The 19,247-nt window shown below is 42.3% G+C and overlaps 2 protein-coding genes across 2 annotated transcripts in view; one reads left to right on the top strand and one right to left on the bottom strand.

The window, feature by feature from the left end:
- The window catches only part of LOC306835344 (uncharacterized protein), a 116,322-nt gene that overhangs the window by 93,011 nt on the left and 4,064 nt on the right, over positions 1–19,247 (bottom strand). The window lies entirely within an intron of this gene.
- Positions 1,347–18,552, top strand: slc22a17 (solute carrier family 22 member 17). The gene is made up of 10 exons (XM_079361374.1): positions 1,347–1,874; positions 3,234–3,782; positions 10,192–10,295; positions 12,113–12,267; positions 12,542–12,707; positions 13,340–13,455; positions 15,067–15,172; positions 15,330–15,553; positions 16,120–16,231; positions 16,380–18,552. Exons 2-10 carry the CDS (start codon positions 3,306–3,308, stop codon positions 16,654–16,656), a joined length of 1,737 nt encoding a protein of 578 aa, XP_079217500.1. The 5' UTR covers positions 1,347–1,874; positions 3,234–3,305; the 3' UTR covers positions 16,657–18,552.

Raw genomic sequence — 19,247 nt, 5'->3', positions numbered from 1 at the left:
CACAGTGTTTGATAAACATTGGACAGGCATATACATGAGTATATATTATAGTATTGTGTGAATAAAACTGCAAACTCAAGTTCCTGGGCATATTTTCCTTTCCTCGAGACTATCTTCATTATCATACTTTTTTTTTTTTTTTTGCCATAACTGTTGCTTGACCAAACTGTCTGTCATGAAACAAAGAGTTACATTTTTGGGGAAGCTGTGGCTCATTTGGTAGAGTTGGTCGTCCCTCATTCAGAAGGTCAGGGGTCCGTTCCCCAGCTCCTGCAGCAACATGTCCGATGTGTCCTTGGGCAAGACACTTTAATCCAAGTTGCTCCCTCTGCTTCTTTGGCAGTGCAAAAGTGTGTAAGAATGGGTTTAGATATAATTAAATGAATGAAGGAATGTATTCATTGATGAGTGAGCTATCACCTCCTCATACACCGTTTTTTGATAGAAGTAAGATGAAGGGACGTCACTTTGAACTTTGAACAAGACGGTATAATTAAAGTGGCTCTATATTAGTTCATGCAAGTAAAGGCAAAACAAAAGAAGAATTACTTCCATGGTGTATTAAGATGTGTAAAAGGGCAGTGAAAAACAGAAACAGGGCATTTAAAATACTGAAAAGAACTCCAACATGTGAAAAAGTTGTGATTCAATATGTAAGAGAAGTTTGGGAGATGATTAGAAGGATGGGGAGGGGGAAAGGAGACAAGAATATCCTGTTTTATATAACATAAAAGATATTGAAATAACCAATAAAGAAAAAAGCAGAATTATTGGTTACAACTTTTGATCTAATATTTTGAGCCAGGAAGCAAGAAGGTACAGTGCCCAAACTAAATCTGAAAATTGTGGAGGCACTGAGTAAGAAGAAGCATGTTGAGGATGAGATGTGTAGAGTTCATAAGCTGCTAGCAAAACCATTGATTAAATCTGGAAAGGAAAAGATGAGATATATGTTATGTCATGTCATGTTAAAGCATTTAAGAACAGAAGCCCTCAGTAGAGTGTTCGTTTTATATAATGAGGAACGAGGCAGTGATGTTTCCCATAGTTGTAAAGTGATGGAGTGCATTGGTAAACAAAAGATTGGCATATCATTTTGAGGAAAGATGTTTGATAATGACATACCAAAGTGGGTTAAAAAAAAAGGATGAGGATCCAGTGGCATGTTTAGAGGACAATGCAAAAATATCTGATAGATTATTTTTGATTTTCCTTTTTAGCAGAGGACTGATGATGAGGATTAAAGAGTGTGAAGAGTGGTCAAATCCAGCAGATGGCAGTAATGCAACAACTTGGAAGCCTGCTGCAACTAAAAACAAAAAGGAGAGTAGAAGAAGAAGAGGCCTCTCTGACGATGTTTGCCGACTTTACACGAAGTGTGACGCCGCCGGCGGAGCTGCTCGCTCGTTCAAACAGGCTTCTACCCAATGCAGCTTCACAGCCGCTCTTTGTCCATGCTCTACAGAAGTGGTGTGCCTTTAAGATGATGTCGGACACTATCATGCGATATTTATTTATTTTGCGTAATGTCGGCAGGCATAAACACGGACTAAACAATATGGTTCAGAAGCAGTGACGGCGGTAGGAAAAGAGTCCGGCACCCTGCGGGGCATCTTCTCATTTCCAGCGACGGAGAGAGCTGCGCCCGGGACTAACACGAGTCCAGTGTCCTTGTTTGTGTCAAAGGCAGGACTGCTGTTAATCAGAGACTACGACACTCCACCGGGACGGAAATGTCATTGGATGTAACTTACAAAGGAGACAGGAATCAAGGTGTAAAGGATATATACGAGGACTACTTCTCCTGTTTCACCTCGCACTGTATTGGATGTTAGGAAGAGCTTCTGGCTCATATTTAAAACCATTTTGGAAGCGTAAGTAAGAAAGAGGAGGAAATACCGGTTTTGAAGCATGACTGATGTAATAATAAGAGGTGTGTGTGTGTGTGTGTGTGTGTGTGTGTGTGTGTGTGTGTGTGTGTCGGGTCAGGTGTGAGTCTTGTCAGTCTCTGGCCCAGCTCTCACATACCTCCCGACATTGTTGTTTATTCTCCTCACACTGCTGTTTGTGTGTATTTGTGAGTGTTGCCCTTCCCCGGAGACAAACCCTGTGCCTTACAGTCCACACACGTCCTTTCTCCCCCTTCGTGTAAAAAAAGCTCTTATGTAACCCTGTGGGATTCCTTCTTCTGAGAGACTTCCTGGCCCTGTGTGAGGGGAAAACACGGGAGCAGCATGTGCGGCGACAGAGGAGGAAAGCACAGGCTGTTCACTTTGCAGCCCTCAACACAGAGAGCAGCCTGTGTTAAAGAAAAGGAAACATCCCTTTACTTATATGTCAGGGAGTCTTTACATGTACTTTGGCCAAAAGAGGCACTGACAGCTGTAAACAACAGGAGTCAGTGAGACTCACCAAGTACTTCTGTAAAGTCCTTTACCTGCTTTTTGTAAACATAACAATGAGCATGGTCTTGTTACCTGCTCTTTCGTTAATGTTAACAGACAAACAATAAGGTCCTTTACCTGCTTTTGTAAAGTGTCTTGAGATAACGCCTGTTATGAATTGACGCTATATAAATAAAGATTGATTGATTGATTGATTGATAAAGTGTATGGCACATGCCAAAGCCTGCAAAGCAAACAACAAATGAGTTAGCAAGTGTTGCATTAGAAGTATGTTTATCAAAACTGTTATGTGTTTAGAACTACAGGAAGTGTAATACGCCCATCATCGGGTCATACACACATCATTTAGTGATTCTCATGAAGTTTCTTGATTCGTTAGGATGCTCTGTTGACCCTCAGCCCTCCGAACATCGTTGGCCACAGTTTGGCTCAGAGTTAGAAATAGTTCAATACCACCCCAGTGTGTCCTCTCTCTCTCTCTCTCTCTCTCTCTCTCTCTCACACCTGCACGGTTTGACAAATACAGAATGACAGAATGCAATGCAACATGTGGTCACCAATGGAATAAGCATACAACCAGTTCATTGTTTGAACACTACAGAGAATTGCCTTTTTTTTATTTTATTTTTTTTAAACAGAAAATATTTTACAGAAGGACGTGCACAGGTGGCGGTTTAAAAGTCAGCCTGCACAAATGATAACAGAACCCTGAAACTGCATCTCTGCTTTTCTTGCAGTTAATTTCAAAATGTCTACTGTGAAAGGTTAAAAAGGTGACTCATGATTGGACTTTGACATGATGCTGTGTTCATCTTTTCTTCCACACAGCTCTTCAGCTCTTCCTCCGGTCGCCTCGGGAACAACCCTCAACACAACCTCGCTGCGGCTCCACTTTTAAAGATGCTCCAGACTCCAGACTCTCCTCCTCTAGTCTCCCCTTCCCCATGCCCCGCTCCCCCTCCATCCCTTCCTTCCTCTCCCGTGCCCTCCTCCCCAGCACCCTCCTCTTCCTCCCTTCCCGCCCCACCCTCGCTGCCACCCACTGGGGAAGTGATGGTGCTGGCTCTGGGACGGAAGAAGCAAAGGGTGCTGATCTCTCTCTCCATCCTGCCCAACCTCTTCCTGGCCTTCCTGCTCTCCTCTGACCCTCTAATCACGCTCTCTTCGCCCCACCACTGCCATCTGCCGGGCCCCCTGCCATCGCCAGAGGTTCTAAACGCCTCCCTGCCGTGGGAGAAGGGTGAGAGGCCCGGGGACAGCGGGGGCCTGTCCCAGTGTAAGCAGTACACCAATGGCAGCCAGTCAGCTGTGGTGGACTGCCAGGCCGGCTGGGACTACAACGTCACAGAGGGGCTAAGGAACAACATTGTTACAGAGGTAAAGCCCCCGCTGCGGATCCTATGAGCTCTGTAATTATGGTCCTGGCCTTGCTCATTGTTTTGTCCTTCTTGGGGAGGGTGTCCTGTCTTGTTTATGTATGGATTCAGGGTCTTTATTTGCTGAAAAGAGCGTTTCTTTTTTTATCCCGTGTTCATCCACAGGAGGGTCTTGCTGAGCGTGCAGCTTTCAACTTTTACGCTGCGCTGCTAAACTTGAATACAGCTGCAAATACTTTGGAGTCAGACAGAAGTTCCTCTGTTCTCTGAAGCCTTAAAGGACCAAACCCGTGTTTTATTGTGGGTCATCCTTCATCCTTTACCTTTCATTACAGCTTTTCATCGTGTGTTCACTTGAAGTCTTGTTGTGGCTCTGTGGAGACAGACGTTGTTGTGAAAACACTTCCTTGTCGGCTTGTTCAAGAAAACTCCCAGCGTCAGAGATTTGGGAGATGCCCTGTTCCATTTCAGTACAACAAAGCTCCTGTTTGATCTCCGCACTGAGTGTTGGAACATGGGAAGTTAAGTTTGGGGAATTTTGGAAATATTCCAAATCAGAAACTTTCCATAGGTATTAGGGGAATTAACTGGAAATTGGGGGTTATTAAATCAAACTATCACACCCAAGCAGAAATATAAACGCTTTGTTTTGTCCTAAGCAGACGTTGATGCAAAATAATACAATTAAAAAAATATATATTTTCAGAGATTTACATCACATTGTTAAAATATATTACCTCATAAAAAAGAACCAAACAAAAACAATCAGTATTCTTTACAGTAAATCAAACAGAGCGACTCATCTATTATGAGCTCTATTATATATATATATATATATATATATATGTATATATATATGTATATATATATATATATATATATATATATATAAATGGCGCCGGTGGTTCCTACGAAAATTCGTCTATGGGATTTTTGCATTGGATTTTGGATCATTGCAGAAAATAAACTGTGTCAAATACACGTTTCTGATGTGTAGCTGTTTTGTTCAGCGGGATTATGTTTACAGATGAACATCATTTATATGAAGTTTGAAGAGTTAATGCAGCCAAGAGAAGTAAAAAGCTAACGTTATGCTCTAGCGAACTACACCGCGGTCGGTTTATAATGACGTCACGACTGTTATGCTTCATCGATCGAATCAGCGGATTTCGCAAGCTAGCAAAATGTTAGCTTAATAAGTTGTTTATTAACCTAATATTTGCAAGAATACTGAAAAACATGACTAGAGGCTGTAAGGAGCATTAGGGAGAGAGTTCCCGGCGTGATGACGTTTAATGTCTGCAACAACCACTGTAGTTTCAGTTAGCTACTCGTTAGCAACCGGCGTTTAAAGTTCGCGTAAAAACTTTAAAATTCACAAGTGGGGTCTTAGCTAACGTAGTTTATCTCGTCTAACAAAACGTCAACATCTCTAAAGCTTGTGTTAATCACAGACCTTATTTCAGGCGTCTAAACACAAACCCATTCAAAATCCCCATTGACTTTTGGAGGTTAGAACCACGGCGCTAAAATGCTAACTCACTTCCTGGTTTTAGGACTCAAAACTACACCAGTCTATTAGTCCTGTGCTCTGGACTCAAAGTGTCCTCCAGGTTTCTAGAAATCCTCTGAGCATGTGATGGAGGAGTGCACAGTGCATGTAGGGGGCGTGGCCTCAGTAGCCCTGCAGCAAGCAGTGTGCTCTGTGCATGTGATTGAGGAATAGAATAATTATTCAAGTGTACTCTCAAGATTATGCAAAAAAATATTTTACACAGATAAATTTAATTTTCCTGTTAAGGGCCAACCTTCGATTTAGTGACGCCGAGGAAATTATGAAGACTTGACTCCACACAATAAGACTCCTCAGACGGCTCACGGAGATGAAAGTTTGACTACTGCAGGAGACATGATTTGTTGTGGATGTTTTCTATTGCCAAAGAGTGAGGATAAAGAGTGAGAAGAAGTGTTCAGCAAAGAACCCCAAGATCGATCTGGTCTCAAGGAATATTTATTCAGAGGCAGAATCAGCACTCGAAGACCCCTCTCTCGTACGGTTAGGAGAGACAGAGGCCCCGAGAAAAGGCAAACGTGAATACTTATACATTTCAGAGCACACTTCCATCACGCCACATAGAGCCACTGCCCACCTGAAGGAGATGGAAGACAAAACATCCTTTCTGACACATTTTATACGACAGATTACACAAGATATTTTGTACAGCGCAAAGTAAATAAGCGCACATTGTACATGTGAAGTAAAAAATGTTCCATAGCAATGATCTATGACGTCAAGGAGCCTGGAGTGAACAACACTTTCTCTCAAACATCCCTGCAGATATCAGGAAGAGCTGTTGACTCTCTCCAAGCTGTCCTGGGTCTTTAGACAAAACTGAACTGTATCAGGAACAGTGAAATAACATGACACGTTATTTAATTCAGGACAGAAATTCTGTGACAAGTACACCCGTTTATTCCTGTTTCTTCCCATGGAAAGTTTCCAACTTTAAAAAGTCCCAGAATTTTGCAACTCTAGTCAAACCTCTGAGACTTTTGATTTTGAAGATGAGTCTGAGCAGTGTGTGGCTGTTATCGAACAAACAGTACTGCTACTATCACAAATGACTCCATAGAAAAATGAACAAAGTCATGCTCTGTTTTTAGAATGGTCTCTCTCAAACACTCATCCGCTCGACCTTGTCCTTTGTTTTTCTCGCGTCTTGTCTTTGCTTGTGAAGTCGATGTCCAGAGTTTAAACACGTACCTTTTCTTTAGAAAGTCTTTTTACCCCTTTTAAGATAAGTGAGCATAGATGCACCTTTGTATCCACAGCATTAAGAGGAGGGTTGTGCATCTTCACTCCTTTCAGGGTCCAGTACACACATCCACCTCTAAAAAAAACTTGACTTGACAATAGCACTGGTGTAAATTGTATTCTCAGTCTATTCATCTCCACTGGACATGTGGAGACATTACAGAGCGATCTGTTCAGCATCACCTGAAGCATCAGTGTGGAGTAGTGTGAAGATCATCATCTCTGCTTGCACTTCTTTACTGTAACACACCTCACTGCCACTCATCTAGTTATATTGTGAGTAAAGCTTTTTCAAAACAAAGGCCACAATATCACTAAGTTGGCTGCATGAATAGTGATCCTTTGAAAGAGAAGAGCGTTGCAGAAAAGGGAGTTTTCTCTGCGTCATTGTGAACTAGTAAAAAATAAAAAGACTATCATGATTTTTTAAAGTAGCATTCCCTCCATGCTCCGTCTTCACTCACCCCCTCCCCTCTGTACTCCCTCAAAAGCCACGCCCCTCACTGACATGCACTAGCTCCATTGGTCCAGAAGCAGACCTCAGCTCGTGCTTGCGTGGTGGAGAGAACGAACAGGGAGACTTATGATTGGTTCATAAAGCAGGTACCGAGTGCAGACATTGGTCAAACTGCGACATATGACCGATTTTTTTTCTTTTTCTTCAGAGCACATGAATTAGTAATTTCTGTCAGGAAGTAAAGACAATTTAAAACCAAAATGTTAAAAATTGTATCTGGAGAAAATGACCTACCCCGCCTTTAAGCAAAGTGTGTGACATGTCACAGGTTGGAATTCCTCACTAAGGAAGGAGAATCGCTGCTCATAAACAGACTCCACATAGATGGAAACTGAGTTCAAGGTTCAAGGTTTACTTCATTGTCAATTCCAAAATATGTCAGGCATACAGTGAAATCGAAATGACGTTTCGCCCCTCCCCATGGTGCAAAATAAAAAGGTACGGTAAAAATATGAAATAAAATGAGGTAAAATAAGACAAATAATATTTACACTAATAAAATCTAAATGTGCAATAAGTACAAAGTTAAATGAAATAGCACACTAAAATCAAATATATGCTGAACATTGGCTTTATTAACCTAGAAGTGATCGTTGCTTCCCAGTGTGTTGGCGAAGCAGGGATTTGGAAGCTTCTGGGATTTTTCTAGCCAGTCTGAAGATTTAAACCCTCCTCCCACAAACCCTGCATCTTTGACCCATTCACTGTAATTTGTGCTCTGTGGCTTGTGTGTTTCCATTTCTGTGCCTACTCGTATAAGAACCACACCCAGACCTCCAGTCCAGCGGCACAGGGGCAGCTGGCCGGTAATCTACCCGCACCACTGCAGCAAGCTGAGGAAACATAAATTCTGCCAAGTGGGAGCATCGTTTTGGACGCACTACAAGCATCATGACTACGTCGTTCTCACAGCTCACATACAAGAGCAGATCTAAAGGTCGTGGCTCTTTAATTAGGTTTAACTCAGGAAGAATTTATCTGCTGTCATGATGAGTTTTTCCTCGAGTTCTGCTTTGCGTTGCTGAGCTGGCAGTCTGTTGAGCAGGAAACGTGCAGCCTCTTATTAACTCCTGATCCACGTCGCTGTCACTGCGTTGTTAACAATGTGCTGAGTAATACACCATGATTGAAATCTGTCAACCCCTTACATTTTTTTTTGACCTCACAATATGACTGTAGTGCCCTTTAAAGTCTGGATGTCAGTGGGTGTTTTATACCCTTGGGAGTTTCAGTCTCCCAAAGGCGCATGACTGATCGCTGCATGAGCTTTATTCCCAAAACCAGTCTGAGCAGTTTACTATCTGGTTTGTGTGCATTCTCCCTCCTTCTGTTGTCCAAAGCATTCCACCCGTATGAACACCATGCTGCCCTTTAACCAACGAGTGTGCAATGTTGTGGCTCTGTGCCTTCAGCAACAGGGATGCCTGATATTATGTGACAGGCTTTTATGTTTCCGTGCAGAGGCTCCAATTATGCAAGGCCTTTTTTTATCACCGGCCCTCTGCTCTGCCTCTCTCTCTCTCTCTCTCTCTCTCTCTCTCTCTCTCTCTCTCTCTCTCTCTCTCTCTCTCTCTCTCTCTCTCTCTCTTCTCTCTCTCTCTCTCTCTCTCTCTCCTCTCTCATCTCTCTCTCTCTCTCTCTCTCTCTCTCTCTCTCTCTCTCTCTCTCTCTCTCTCTCTATCTCTCTCTCGATCATTAAAATCATTTAGCTCTCAGTAGCCGGTGGAAAGCAACATGAGCAGATCTCAGCTGTTAATGCAAATCAGTGAGTCGGCTAAATGTGATTGAAAAGTTGCTCCTGATGGCAGATTTGTGTCCTATCATTAGAACAGACTTGCCACGTGGATTCACCGTTCAATCTTTTGTTATTCAGTCAGAGAAGGTGAATCACGATGGACTGAGCTTTTACAGTGTGTTGTAAGTGGACTCCACTTTACACACTGTGTGTTTCCTTTGGAGTCTTTTGGAACTCGGTACCGCATCACAATCTCTGCATCTCTGGCAGCCACTTATCTCCCTTGCTAATCGAGGCGTCGCTAAAAGTGAGATAGATAATTATGAATCGATGTGAGCAGAAGCAGACGGCGTGTTTTTTACATGCAAGGAAAACTTGAAACTTCATTTGGGTCTGTGGTCCTTTTAGAAACACTCATTTCAAATAAACATTTGCTGTCTTTCTAATCAAAGCAAACGTCTTGATGAATCAGTCAAGCTAATGTTCCATGTGAATGCGCAGTGATCTGTTTAAACATATTGGCTTTGAGATGAATAAAAGCATGGCTACCTTTTGTCTTCCGGTTGTCTCACAATCTGGATATGTATCAGGCAGCTGTGGATCAGTTGGTAGAGTCGGACGTCCCTCGACCGGAAGGTCAGGGGTTCGATCCCCTGCTCCTGCAGCCACGTGTTCGATGTGTCTTTGGGCCAGACTGTTAACCCTGAGTGGTCCGCTGCTGTTTGGTGGTGTATGAATGGGATTAGTTTCTTCTGATGGTCAACCTCTGCCATCAGTGTGTGAATGGATAAGTGTGACATACGGTGTAAAAGTGCAAGTCCATTTACTGTTCACATCTGAAATACGTCTCATAGGCCAGTTATTATTATTATTTTTATTGTCACTTGTGTCTTTGTATTTGTAATGTGTCCCTCTCTCTCTGTTACCTGTCGAGGGACAACAGATGGAAACTAGCACTTCTGCTATGATCTTTTACTGCTGTAATTATTACAGATGTTCATTAATTTGCACTATCCCTCAGAAATAAATACAATGAAAAATAACATTGGCCACTGACACTTTCTCCTCTGTTTATGTTTTCAACAAGCGTACTGACAAATAACCAGTTCACTGTGGAGTCTGCTGTTCAGCCATTATTTGAAGGCTCCAAAAACGATGATCTCATCTGCACTACACTTTCTATTTTCACTGCTAATTTACATTGAATCACATGTTATACATTGAACAAGTGATACACATTTCTACTTGAAGTCTTCATGTTGTGTCTCATGTATATTGTTGTGTTAACATGCGTAGATACTAACTGACAGGCGTCTCTCTTCCTCCCCGTCGTGTCTGTCCAGTGGGATCTGGTGTGTGCTCAGTACTGGCTGGTCCCAGTGGAGGAGGTGTGTTTTATCCTGGGGGTCCTGACTGGCTGTCTCGGCCTGGGCTACACCGCTGACAGGTAATCACACGCACACACACACACACACACACACACACACACACACACACACACACACACACACACACACACACACACACACACACACACACACACACACACACACACACACACACACACACACACACACACACACACACACACACACACACACACACACACTTGAGTGTCTTGTTGCAGGATGTTGTGGGGATTGACAGATGGCTATCGAGACATGTAAGATTGCAGTGCAGAGTTACTGTTTCTATGTTGATGGTTCCATTAAAAAGGCCTGTCAAGGATTGTCTTTGTCAACATGTAAGATAGCAAACGCATGTTCTTCACGTTCTAATACAACTCAATCCATGCATGCAGACATTTAGGCTTTCAGACATATTTGTTCCCCATTCAGCAGTTTTTGTCCAAACTTTGCAGTTTCACTACCTCACACACACACACACACACACACACACACACACACACACACACACACACACACACACACACACACACACACACACACACAAACTTACTTAAGAAATGCTGTCTGGCACAAACATTAAAATAACCTCATACATTAGGCAAGTCCCAAGCACCTCGGATTATAGACTTAATGGATCCAGTCTGTGTTGTGAGATTGAAAGTCACACAGGAGGAGCTGCAGTTTGGAGAAATTGCAAGTGAGAGAATGCACAGTTAATCAGCTAACAGTCTTCATTCATTTGCTGACCAATTGAGCATAGCATCTGTTTGTTAAGGACAGGGAATTAATTCAGCCTCTTGGGCGGTACAAAGAAGCAACAGTTCTAATCTGCAGATTGGAAGCAAACTGCCACACACGCATGCAGCTAATCATCCCATCCGTTGATCAGGCCGTGCTTTTGTGGGTTAATGCTTCAGAAATAAGCTACTTTGACAATGCAGTTCATATTTCCTTTTCTGAAAGGGTTTATAAAACATTTATGTAGAGCGGGCTGCTGATTAATTTCAGTTGGCAGAGCAGGCGTCACGTGTACAGAGGTTACTGTCCTTGACACACTGACTGGTCGCAGATCTGACTCCCAATCCTTCCACTGTTTTTTTAGATTAAAAAACTTCTAAAACACGTATTCAAATAGATTATGACGCTCTAAATGTATATATTTTTTTATATTTTTGGTACGTTATATCTTAATTAGATGTCACACAAGCCTTTTCTGTGCTCAGCCCTCTGACTGTTAAAGTCACATATTATGCAAAATGGACTTCAGCATGTTTTCCTAACACTAATGTGTCCCTAGCCTGTCAACAAACACCCTTATGATGAGAAATGTCCATCCTCTCCATCTTTAGCCCGCTCCAGGTATTCAGAAAATGTTTTCTCAAAACAGACCTTTTTGAGATTTCCCCTTTATGACATCACACAGGGCCCCCCTTCTGAGGTGGGTGACACTCCCACAGCTAGGTTTTTGTTTTGTCCTCTGAGTCCGCCAGTCCGCCTTCTCACTGCAAACAATTGGTCATGGTGCATAAAGTCCAAGCCACACCCCCTTCCGGAGAGGGGCGTGTCATTTACATTTAAAGCGACAGAAACAGCCTGTTCAAAGCAGAGCTGAAATAGAAGAGTTTATAGGCATGATTAAATACAGGATCAGGGTGGATTTAGAACACAAAACTTTCTCAGACACATTTTGGGAACCTCTGAGATTTTATTATACTACTAAAAATATGATATTATGTGACCTTTAATATTTTTTGTAGCTCGTGTTTGTGTTGCTGTTGTAAAGTTAATTAAAACTTCTACATTTTGAGGTAAGATTGTTTTTTTTTAATACATTTCTTTCTTTTTTTTCTTGCAGGCTGGGCAGGTCCAAGACTTTGCTGACCTCCCTGACCCTGTCAGTGGTGTTTGGGGTACTGGTGTGCGTCTCTCCGTACCCCTCCATCTTCATCGTCATGCGTTTCTGTTTGGCAGCAGCTAGTGCGGGAGTATATCTCACTTTGTACATCACCCGTGAGTTTTCAACACTTAAAGTACACACGGTGTTTGTCTGAAGTCAAAACAAGACTTAATAAAAGAGTCCACACCTCTGTGAGACGGTTGTTTGTTTTTTTCCCCCACTAATGCTTTGAGCTAATGCTAAGGTCATCATATGATGTTCACAGTGATAATAGCAGATTTTTTCATCTGCATCTAATAGTTGTATGTTTTTTATTCTTCATTATGCAACAGCTGTTTCCTCTTTACAGTTACAGTGGGGTTTTTCAATGTTGTGTTCGACTGTCAGGTCTGGAGCTGTGTGAGCCGTCTTTGAGGCTGTTGGGCACCATGCTGGCTGGGCTGATGACTGTAGCAGGAGAGCTGCTGCTGCTGGCCGTCGCCCTTGGCTGCCAGTCGTGGAGGGGCCTCCTGGGAGCTGGTGCTGCACCGCTAACACTATTTCTCAGTTATGGGTAAGAGTGGTTTGTGTGTGTGTGTGTGTGTGTGTGTGCGCGTAAAGGTGAACATTTTTACACGTTCTTACCTTTCACTGTTTAACTTGAGTTTTCGAGAGTTTGACTCTGATGTTCAGGACTTCAGCGTTTTTCTGATCATATTGAAATGTTTGTTGTCGTAGGCTCACTGTGTATTATTCTGAGAAGCTGCAGGTAGAGGACAAAGGACCCTCTCAGTCTTCAAGTGTCTGGATGCTACCTGACATTCTGAAAGCTTTGTTGGATCATATTGATCTTAATCCCCAGGCCTCTTTGAGCCTTTCAGCTCCTGTCAGAATGCATTAGGTTACTTTGTTTAAGGTCGCCAGCTAATCTTATACCTCTGTTACTAGATTAGCCACTTTAGCAGTTTTAAATTCAAATTAACCAAGATTAAAGTACGATTACTGGCATTATTGCAAGTTTTTTTTTCATGAGAATAGAAGCTTAAAGTGGATTATGGAATGAACAATTCTGTTACTTTGTGACCCATGTTGGTTATTTTCCACGCTGTAGCAAATAATCTCCAAGAGTTAGTGTGGGTGTTGGATAAAGGTCAGCTAAGATCAAAGAGTGAGCCTGATTCATGCTTCATGTTTGCTCTCCTGAAGCATCCCAGGAGTATTTCCAGAATCTCCACGCTGGCTCCTTCTGTCGGAGAGATCTGCAGACATGAACTCATTCAGCGAGAGACGGAACTCCAACAGAGATGATGAAAGCTTCACAGGTGTGTGCCGTGGTTAGGTTCAGATTTGACTTCTCTCCATTGAAATTAAAGCTGCTATACCTTAGTTTAGTAAAATGGACATCATGCTTTATGACACCTCCATTATTCATGGACTACTTATTGCAATGCCTTTCACAACCTGAGTACTCCATCATAAACCTCTGCCAAGAGCAGGCATGATGGTCAATTATAATTCATGATTTATACGATTATAAGATGCACAATTCCTGCAAACTTGTGGAATTATAGAGCACTGTACTTTCTTGCAGCTAAAACGTTAGCTGTGCATTGACTGCATTTTAAAACAGATCACATGTAAATATTACTTCAGGAAGTTAGGAACATGACTTAAGCTTCTTTTCATTGGCCAGACAAAGGAAAAAAACATCTCTATATTTGACATTGAAACTCCGGCATCACTTATTTTACACTCAAGGCAGGAACACCAATAATAGACCTTTCAGACATGCATGGTAAATAAACGTGTCTTACAGCTGTAGGACATGTTCAGTCCAACACTTTCTTCAACAGTTGAAATATGAGATAAAAGAAGAAACACTCGTCCACTCAGTGACCCGGCTTCTGCCAGATGTTTGAAGCTTCATTGACCTTTTTACCGGATGAAATTAGCTCTTTTTGATACTATGTGATGTGTAGTTATCATAGCTCCATATATACTTATTGTTTGTATTATTGATGAATACATAAAAAAACACCTGATAACATTTAATATACATACATAACATTTAGAATAAGTTGTGAATACTTTACAGGTGGTGATCATTTTATGTAATACATAGTCATAAATAAACCAGGGCCCAACCGATTTGATGCCGATATATAAACTATATATTAACATATAAATATGAACGAATCTCTTTCTCAGATCTATCTTTGATCTGTGGAGATAGATAGAGATAAACACATTTATTGTGTTGATCCCTCAAATGCAGTTATTAAACACTCGCAGTGGATAGTGATAATACTGTCACCTCAATCTGTAATCTTTATAACACACTCTGCTGCTGACGGACAACTGCTAGTTTATACAGTGACACTCAAATGAAATACTATTTGACTGGTGAGAAACATCAAGCACAGAGCTTCGATGAAATGAGCCGACACCGATTGTCACTGATATGCTAACATCAAGTCATATTATTGGCTGCTCTAAAATAAACACTCCATAATACAAAAACCCCTCGCACAGTCAGCCTCCAGGCTCAGGTGCCGCACTGTTGCAGAAATATACATAAAATAAATCACACTGAAAATGACTTCACTGACACAGACAGATGGTTGGTTGATTTATTTTTCCTTGTCAACTCTTTGATTGTCTGGTGTTATACACATCCTCTATCAGCTGTTTCTAAACTGATAATGCATGTTATATAACTGTAACTGGCCGTAAAACAACCTCTGTTAAGGAAGTGTCGTGGTATTAACCTTGAATTAATACCACGACACTAATTGCAATAGTTTGAAATGATTGTTTGAAATGATTCTTCTAAGAGGAAACCAGTTGACTTAAAGAAACAGTCATGTCAGTCTAGGTGCTGTTGAACTGCGTTTTAAAGAGAAGACATGTTTTGCCGTGTTTCCGTGTTGCAGAGTTGGATTCAGAGCCGGAACCTTCCTCACGCCCCCACCTGTCCTTCCCTGAGCTCTTCCACAGCAAGAACATCTGGAAGAACATATGCGTGCTGGGCTTCACCTCGTAAGTCATCGCACACTTTTTATGTCACGTTAGCAACGTTGCAGTATTGAGCCAGTCCTCTCAGTTTTGCTTCCTCATTATTCTCCCACTCTGAAGCACATTCTATTCAAAACCCGTTTAGCCATGAATGGTTTACCCTTTGTCCTCTCTTCATCAGGTTCATCTCACACGGCATAAGCCACTGTTACAGCTCTTTCCGAGGTGACGTCAGAGGCACCGCCCCGAGCTTCTATTGGACGTACCTGCTATCTGTGTGTGCAGGGGGCGGTGCCTGGCTGTTGCTGTGGTTTACCGTAGACAGGTTTGGTCGCCGTGGCATCCTTCTCCTCTCCATGACGATGACGGGACTGGCCTCTTTGATCCTTCTGGGACTCATGGAGTGTAAGCAGGCCTTTGTTGGCTGCACAACATTGTCCCCTCTGAGTAAATTCCAGGTCACATGAAGGAAGCTATTAATAGTCTTTACCCATGAGGTGGAGAAGTAGACCCCCCGTCACCTCCCTGTAAATCAGCCCCAGTAGTTGCAGAAACATTATTTTATGCTTCGGGTTAAGGTCTTGCTTGCGTGAGTAGCTAGAAGTTTTTTTTTTACTTGATGTTAAGCTTAAATATGTTATCATATTATATCATACGTAGGCCACTAACTTACTACACATTGGACTTGTGCTTCTTCATGAATTATTAAAAAAAAGTTCTTTTCTTCCATGTCCCTCTTTTTACAGCATGCTTTAACTGTGTAAAGCCCAGTGTTAGGCTCCCCCTTGTGGCAGGAGAGGGACATGTCATTTAGTTTATGTAGGACACTGCAGTGGCATCAAGTCAATAATGTGTCAGATGCTGTTTTAAAACCATGTATGATAGACCGAGAGGCAGCAGGTCACTCTCTGTGTCGGCCTTTCACGGCAGGATCCATAATTACTGACGCTTGTCCCTCCTTCTCCTTGTAGATCTGAGTGAGACGGCCATCACCGTTTTCTCAGTCCTGGGTCTGTTCTCCTCTCAGGCCACTGCGTCGCTCTGCATCCTCTTCACTGGAGAGATCATGCCCACAATCATCAGGTAACACAATACACCAGTTGTTTAGAAATGAATGAAAACACTTCAAAAGAACGGAGATTTATTATGAGAATTTATTGAGTGGTAGACTCATTGGAGGTTTGCGAACTGAAACATAATGCGATTTAACCGACACTGGTTTTGTCTGCAGGGGCACTGGTGTGGGCATAGTGCTGGCTCTGGGCTGTGTGGGCCGCCTCAGCTCTCCGCTCATGGACCTTAGGAACCATTATGGTTACTTCCTGCATCATGTGGTCTACTCTTCTTTGGCCTTACTGGCTGTGCTGTCCATCCTGCTGCTGCCAGAGAGCAAGAGGAAGCCACTGCCCCAGACGCTCGCAGATGGGGAGCAGTACAGACGCCCCCCACTGGGCAGGAGGAGGAGGGACAATGTGCCTCTTCTGGCTACACCCAACCCAGAGACCTAAGAGTGAAACGGGCTGAGCTCTTACCGCTCTCTTTGTTTGAAGAACATTAACATCGAGCATGTTCATGCAGGAGAAGATGAAGACAATGTAGAGCAATAGAGAGACTTAAAGCGGGTTGAAGAGAGTTGCATTCATAATGGTGATGAATGATCACACACTCAGCTTCCTTACATATCATCTTCATATCATTCCAAACGCAGGCGGTTGGGTTGAGCTTTCATTCTTCCTCATGTCTTTTCTATTTCCAGCTTTCTAGATGTGTGTAGTCCTGACTCACAATGTTCTTGCGGAGATGAAGGGAAGTCCTCACTTTTCACACTACATCCTCCTTACCACACTAAAGGGGAGCCCTCCACCATGTAACCCACCAGCACACATTGCTGCACGCAGTCCACCCGTGTGTCCGTGAGAGGGGCGGGACAGCTCACACTCCAGACAGAGCTGACCCGGAGATTTAAGCAACATAAAACCGTAGTTGTTCTAACGTGTGTAGAACATTTTGTGACAATAAGTGCTCCTGTGTTAAGCAGTGATGGACCTGCACAGTTCTGGTGTTTGTCGTAAGACTCGATGGAGTAGCTGGTGGTAAACGCCTTGTACATACTCTAGACTTAGTTTCTTTAACTTTGTAGGGCCCCTGAGTGGAGCTCAGTACTGGAGGCCATGCAGAGGGGAAGTGGAGCAGAGAGCTTGGATTCTTTTTGAAAGATGATGGTGGTTAATAGGACCTAAATCTTCAAATAAAAGGGACAGTTCATTAAGTTTATTCCCTGTTGTTGTTACTCGTATCACAGGCTCAAAACAAAGCAAAAGGAGGCCTTACAATAGGAAGTCGTTTGAACTGTAAATCCAGTTACTGAATCTGGCCTGGAGCCAGTCTTATTTATCTTTTATTTATGTCGTTATGAAGCATACACAATAAATTATCCAGAGGCTTGGCATTTTTAAAGCATTATGCTCAATATTGTTCGATTGACGACGCGGCATGAAACAACCTTTCTGACGTCTCCGATCAACCACAGTGAAGCAGTTCACTGACACGACATTCCTATCTGCATGTTTGGAAGCACTGAAGGGCTTGTTTTTTTAGTATTTTCTCAGAAGCTTAGAGTTAATCAATCGCTCTTTAGATGACCAGTCTCAGCTGTAAGAAGAAGAAGAAGGAAAAAAAAAAAGACGGGTACAAAAACACTACAATAGAAGTAGTATAACCAGGCACATGTTTTTTTGGTCAGGTATTACATTGGCAGGGTTTGAAAGAGGCTGTGTGTTTGCCTGAGTGTGTACCGACGCTGTAAAAGGGCCCTATGATGACTATACTCCAGAAGGTTTGAGTGGGAGTTGAAGAGGGCCCTGGAGCTCCAAATAAACCCCTGACTCGTCAACCACGCACAGAGGATCTGTTTGTTTTTTTTTTTTTAATTCAGCTTTGATATTTTGAATGTGTTGGCTGATGCCATGTTATGTACGGGACAAGTTAAATCATGATAGAGAATTAAAAAAGCATGTAGGTTTTAACACTTCAAAAAAAAAAAAAAAATCCCAGCAGTTTATGCGTGTGTGCTTGGGTAACACTTTTTCTCAGATGTTCATGGGTGCGTGCTGTGAACAGGAACGGGGAGGTTTTTTTTAAATATCATTTGAACTCTGACGCTGAGTAGACTTTGAAAAAGATTGTGGACACTATCTTTTGCTTTTGGTGTCTTCCTCCAATAACCTTTGGTAGTTTTTACGTCTGTCTGTACTTTGCACTTCCTCTGGTGATTATTATCACCCTGATTAAGTTGACCCAGTATTATTATCTCTGACAACACTGATGATCTGTTAAGTGATTACTGTAATGCAGTTAACTCTATAGCCTGATTTCATGTCAAATAAAACGAGTGAAACAAACAAGTCATGGACATTTGTTACAGAGAAGCTACAATGAATCAAGGGAACTGTTGCACCAATTCAACATTTACATGATTACGTTTACATCGTGGATAGAGTTGTGAATATGGAAGAGAGAGAGCGGGGATAATGTGGGGAGAGAGCCATAGGTCAGATTTGAAGTTTGGGGCATGTACAATAACCACTGTGCCACCAGCACCCCTGAACACTCATCATTTACAGACTATTGGGTGGAAAGATAACAGAATGTATTCATTTCATGCGCCTTCACAATGTGAAGAAAAAGTCTTCAAAGTTCTGTCTTTTATGGGTGCAAGGTGCTGCACCCCACCACTCCTACCCCCAAATGTAGATATCTTGCTCTTTTGAAATATTATAATGAATGATGTATTATTATTAAATTAGGTACTGGGAACTAGCAAATGATAATATTATATTATTAGTAGCAAAATCGTTGTTATAAAGGAGGAACAAAACAGGAGGAACAAGCCAGCCGCAGTATGACTTTAACTGCAACATGAAGTGAGTGAAGTGGAGGAGAAGGCTGATATTTCTGAGTCATAGGGCAACAAGATGGAAGTCATGAGCAGAGATGATTGATCGAAGGTCAGCGGTGTAATAAGTGTCGGGAAGGATCAACTCACACTGTATTGTAGCATATAGTGAAATCATTCATCCAGCTGTTATGGTAGGCTAAA

This window comes from Symphodus melops (assembly GCF_947650265.1).
Source record: "Symphodus melops genome assembly, chromosome: 14".
Taxonomy (NCBI): domain Eukaryota; kingdom Metazoa; phylum Chordata; class Actinopteri; order Labriformes; family Labridae; genus Symphodus; species Symphodus melops.
Note: the sequence above shows the minus strand (reverse complement) of the source record. Positions and strands in the feature narration are given on the sequence as shown.

Bases quoted from the DNA above. Each gene is read 5' to 3' on its own strand.
- slc22a17 (XM_079361374.1), top strand. From the start codon at position 3,306: ATGCTCCAGACTCCAGACTCTCCTCCTCTAGTCTCCCCTTCCCCATGC. The intron at 12,268-12,541 runs GTGAGTTTTCAA...TTCGACTGTCAG, and splicing joins TCTCACTTTGTACATCACCC to GTCTGGAGCTGTGTGAGCCG. The intron at 16,232-16,379 runs GTAACACAATAC...TTTTGTCTGCAG, and splicing joins ATCATGCCCACAATCATCAG to GGGCACTGGTGTGGGCATAG.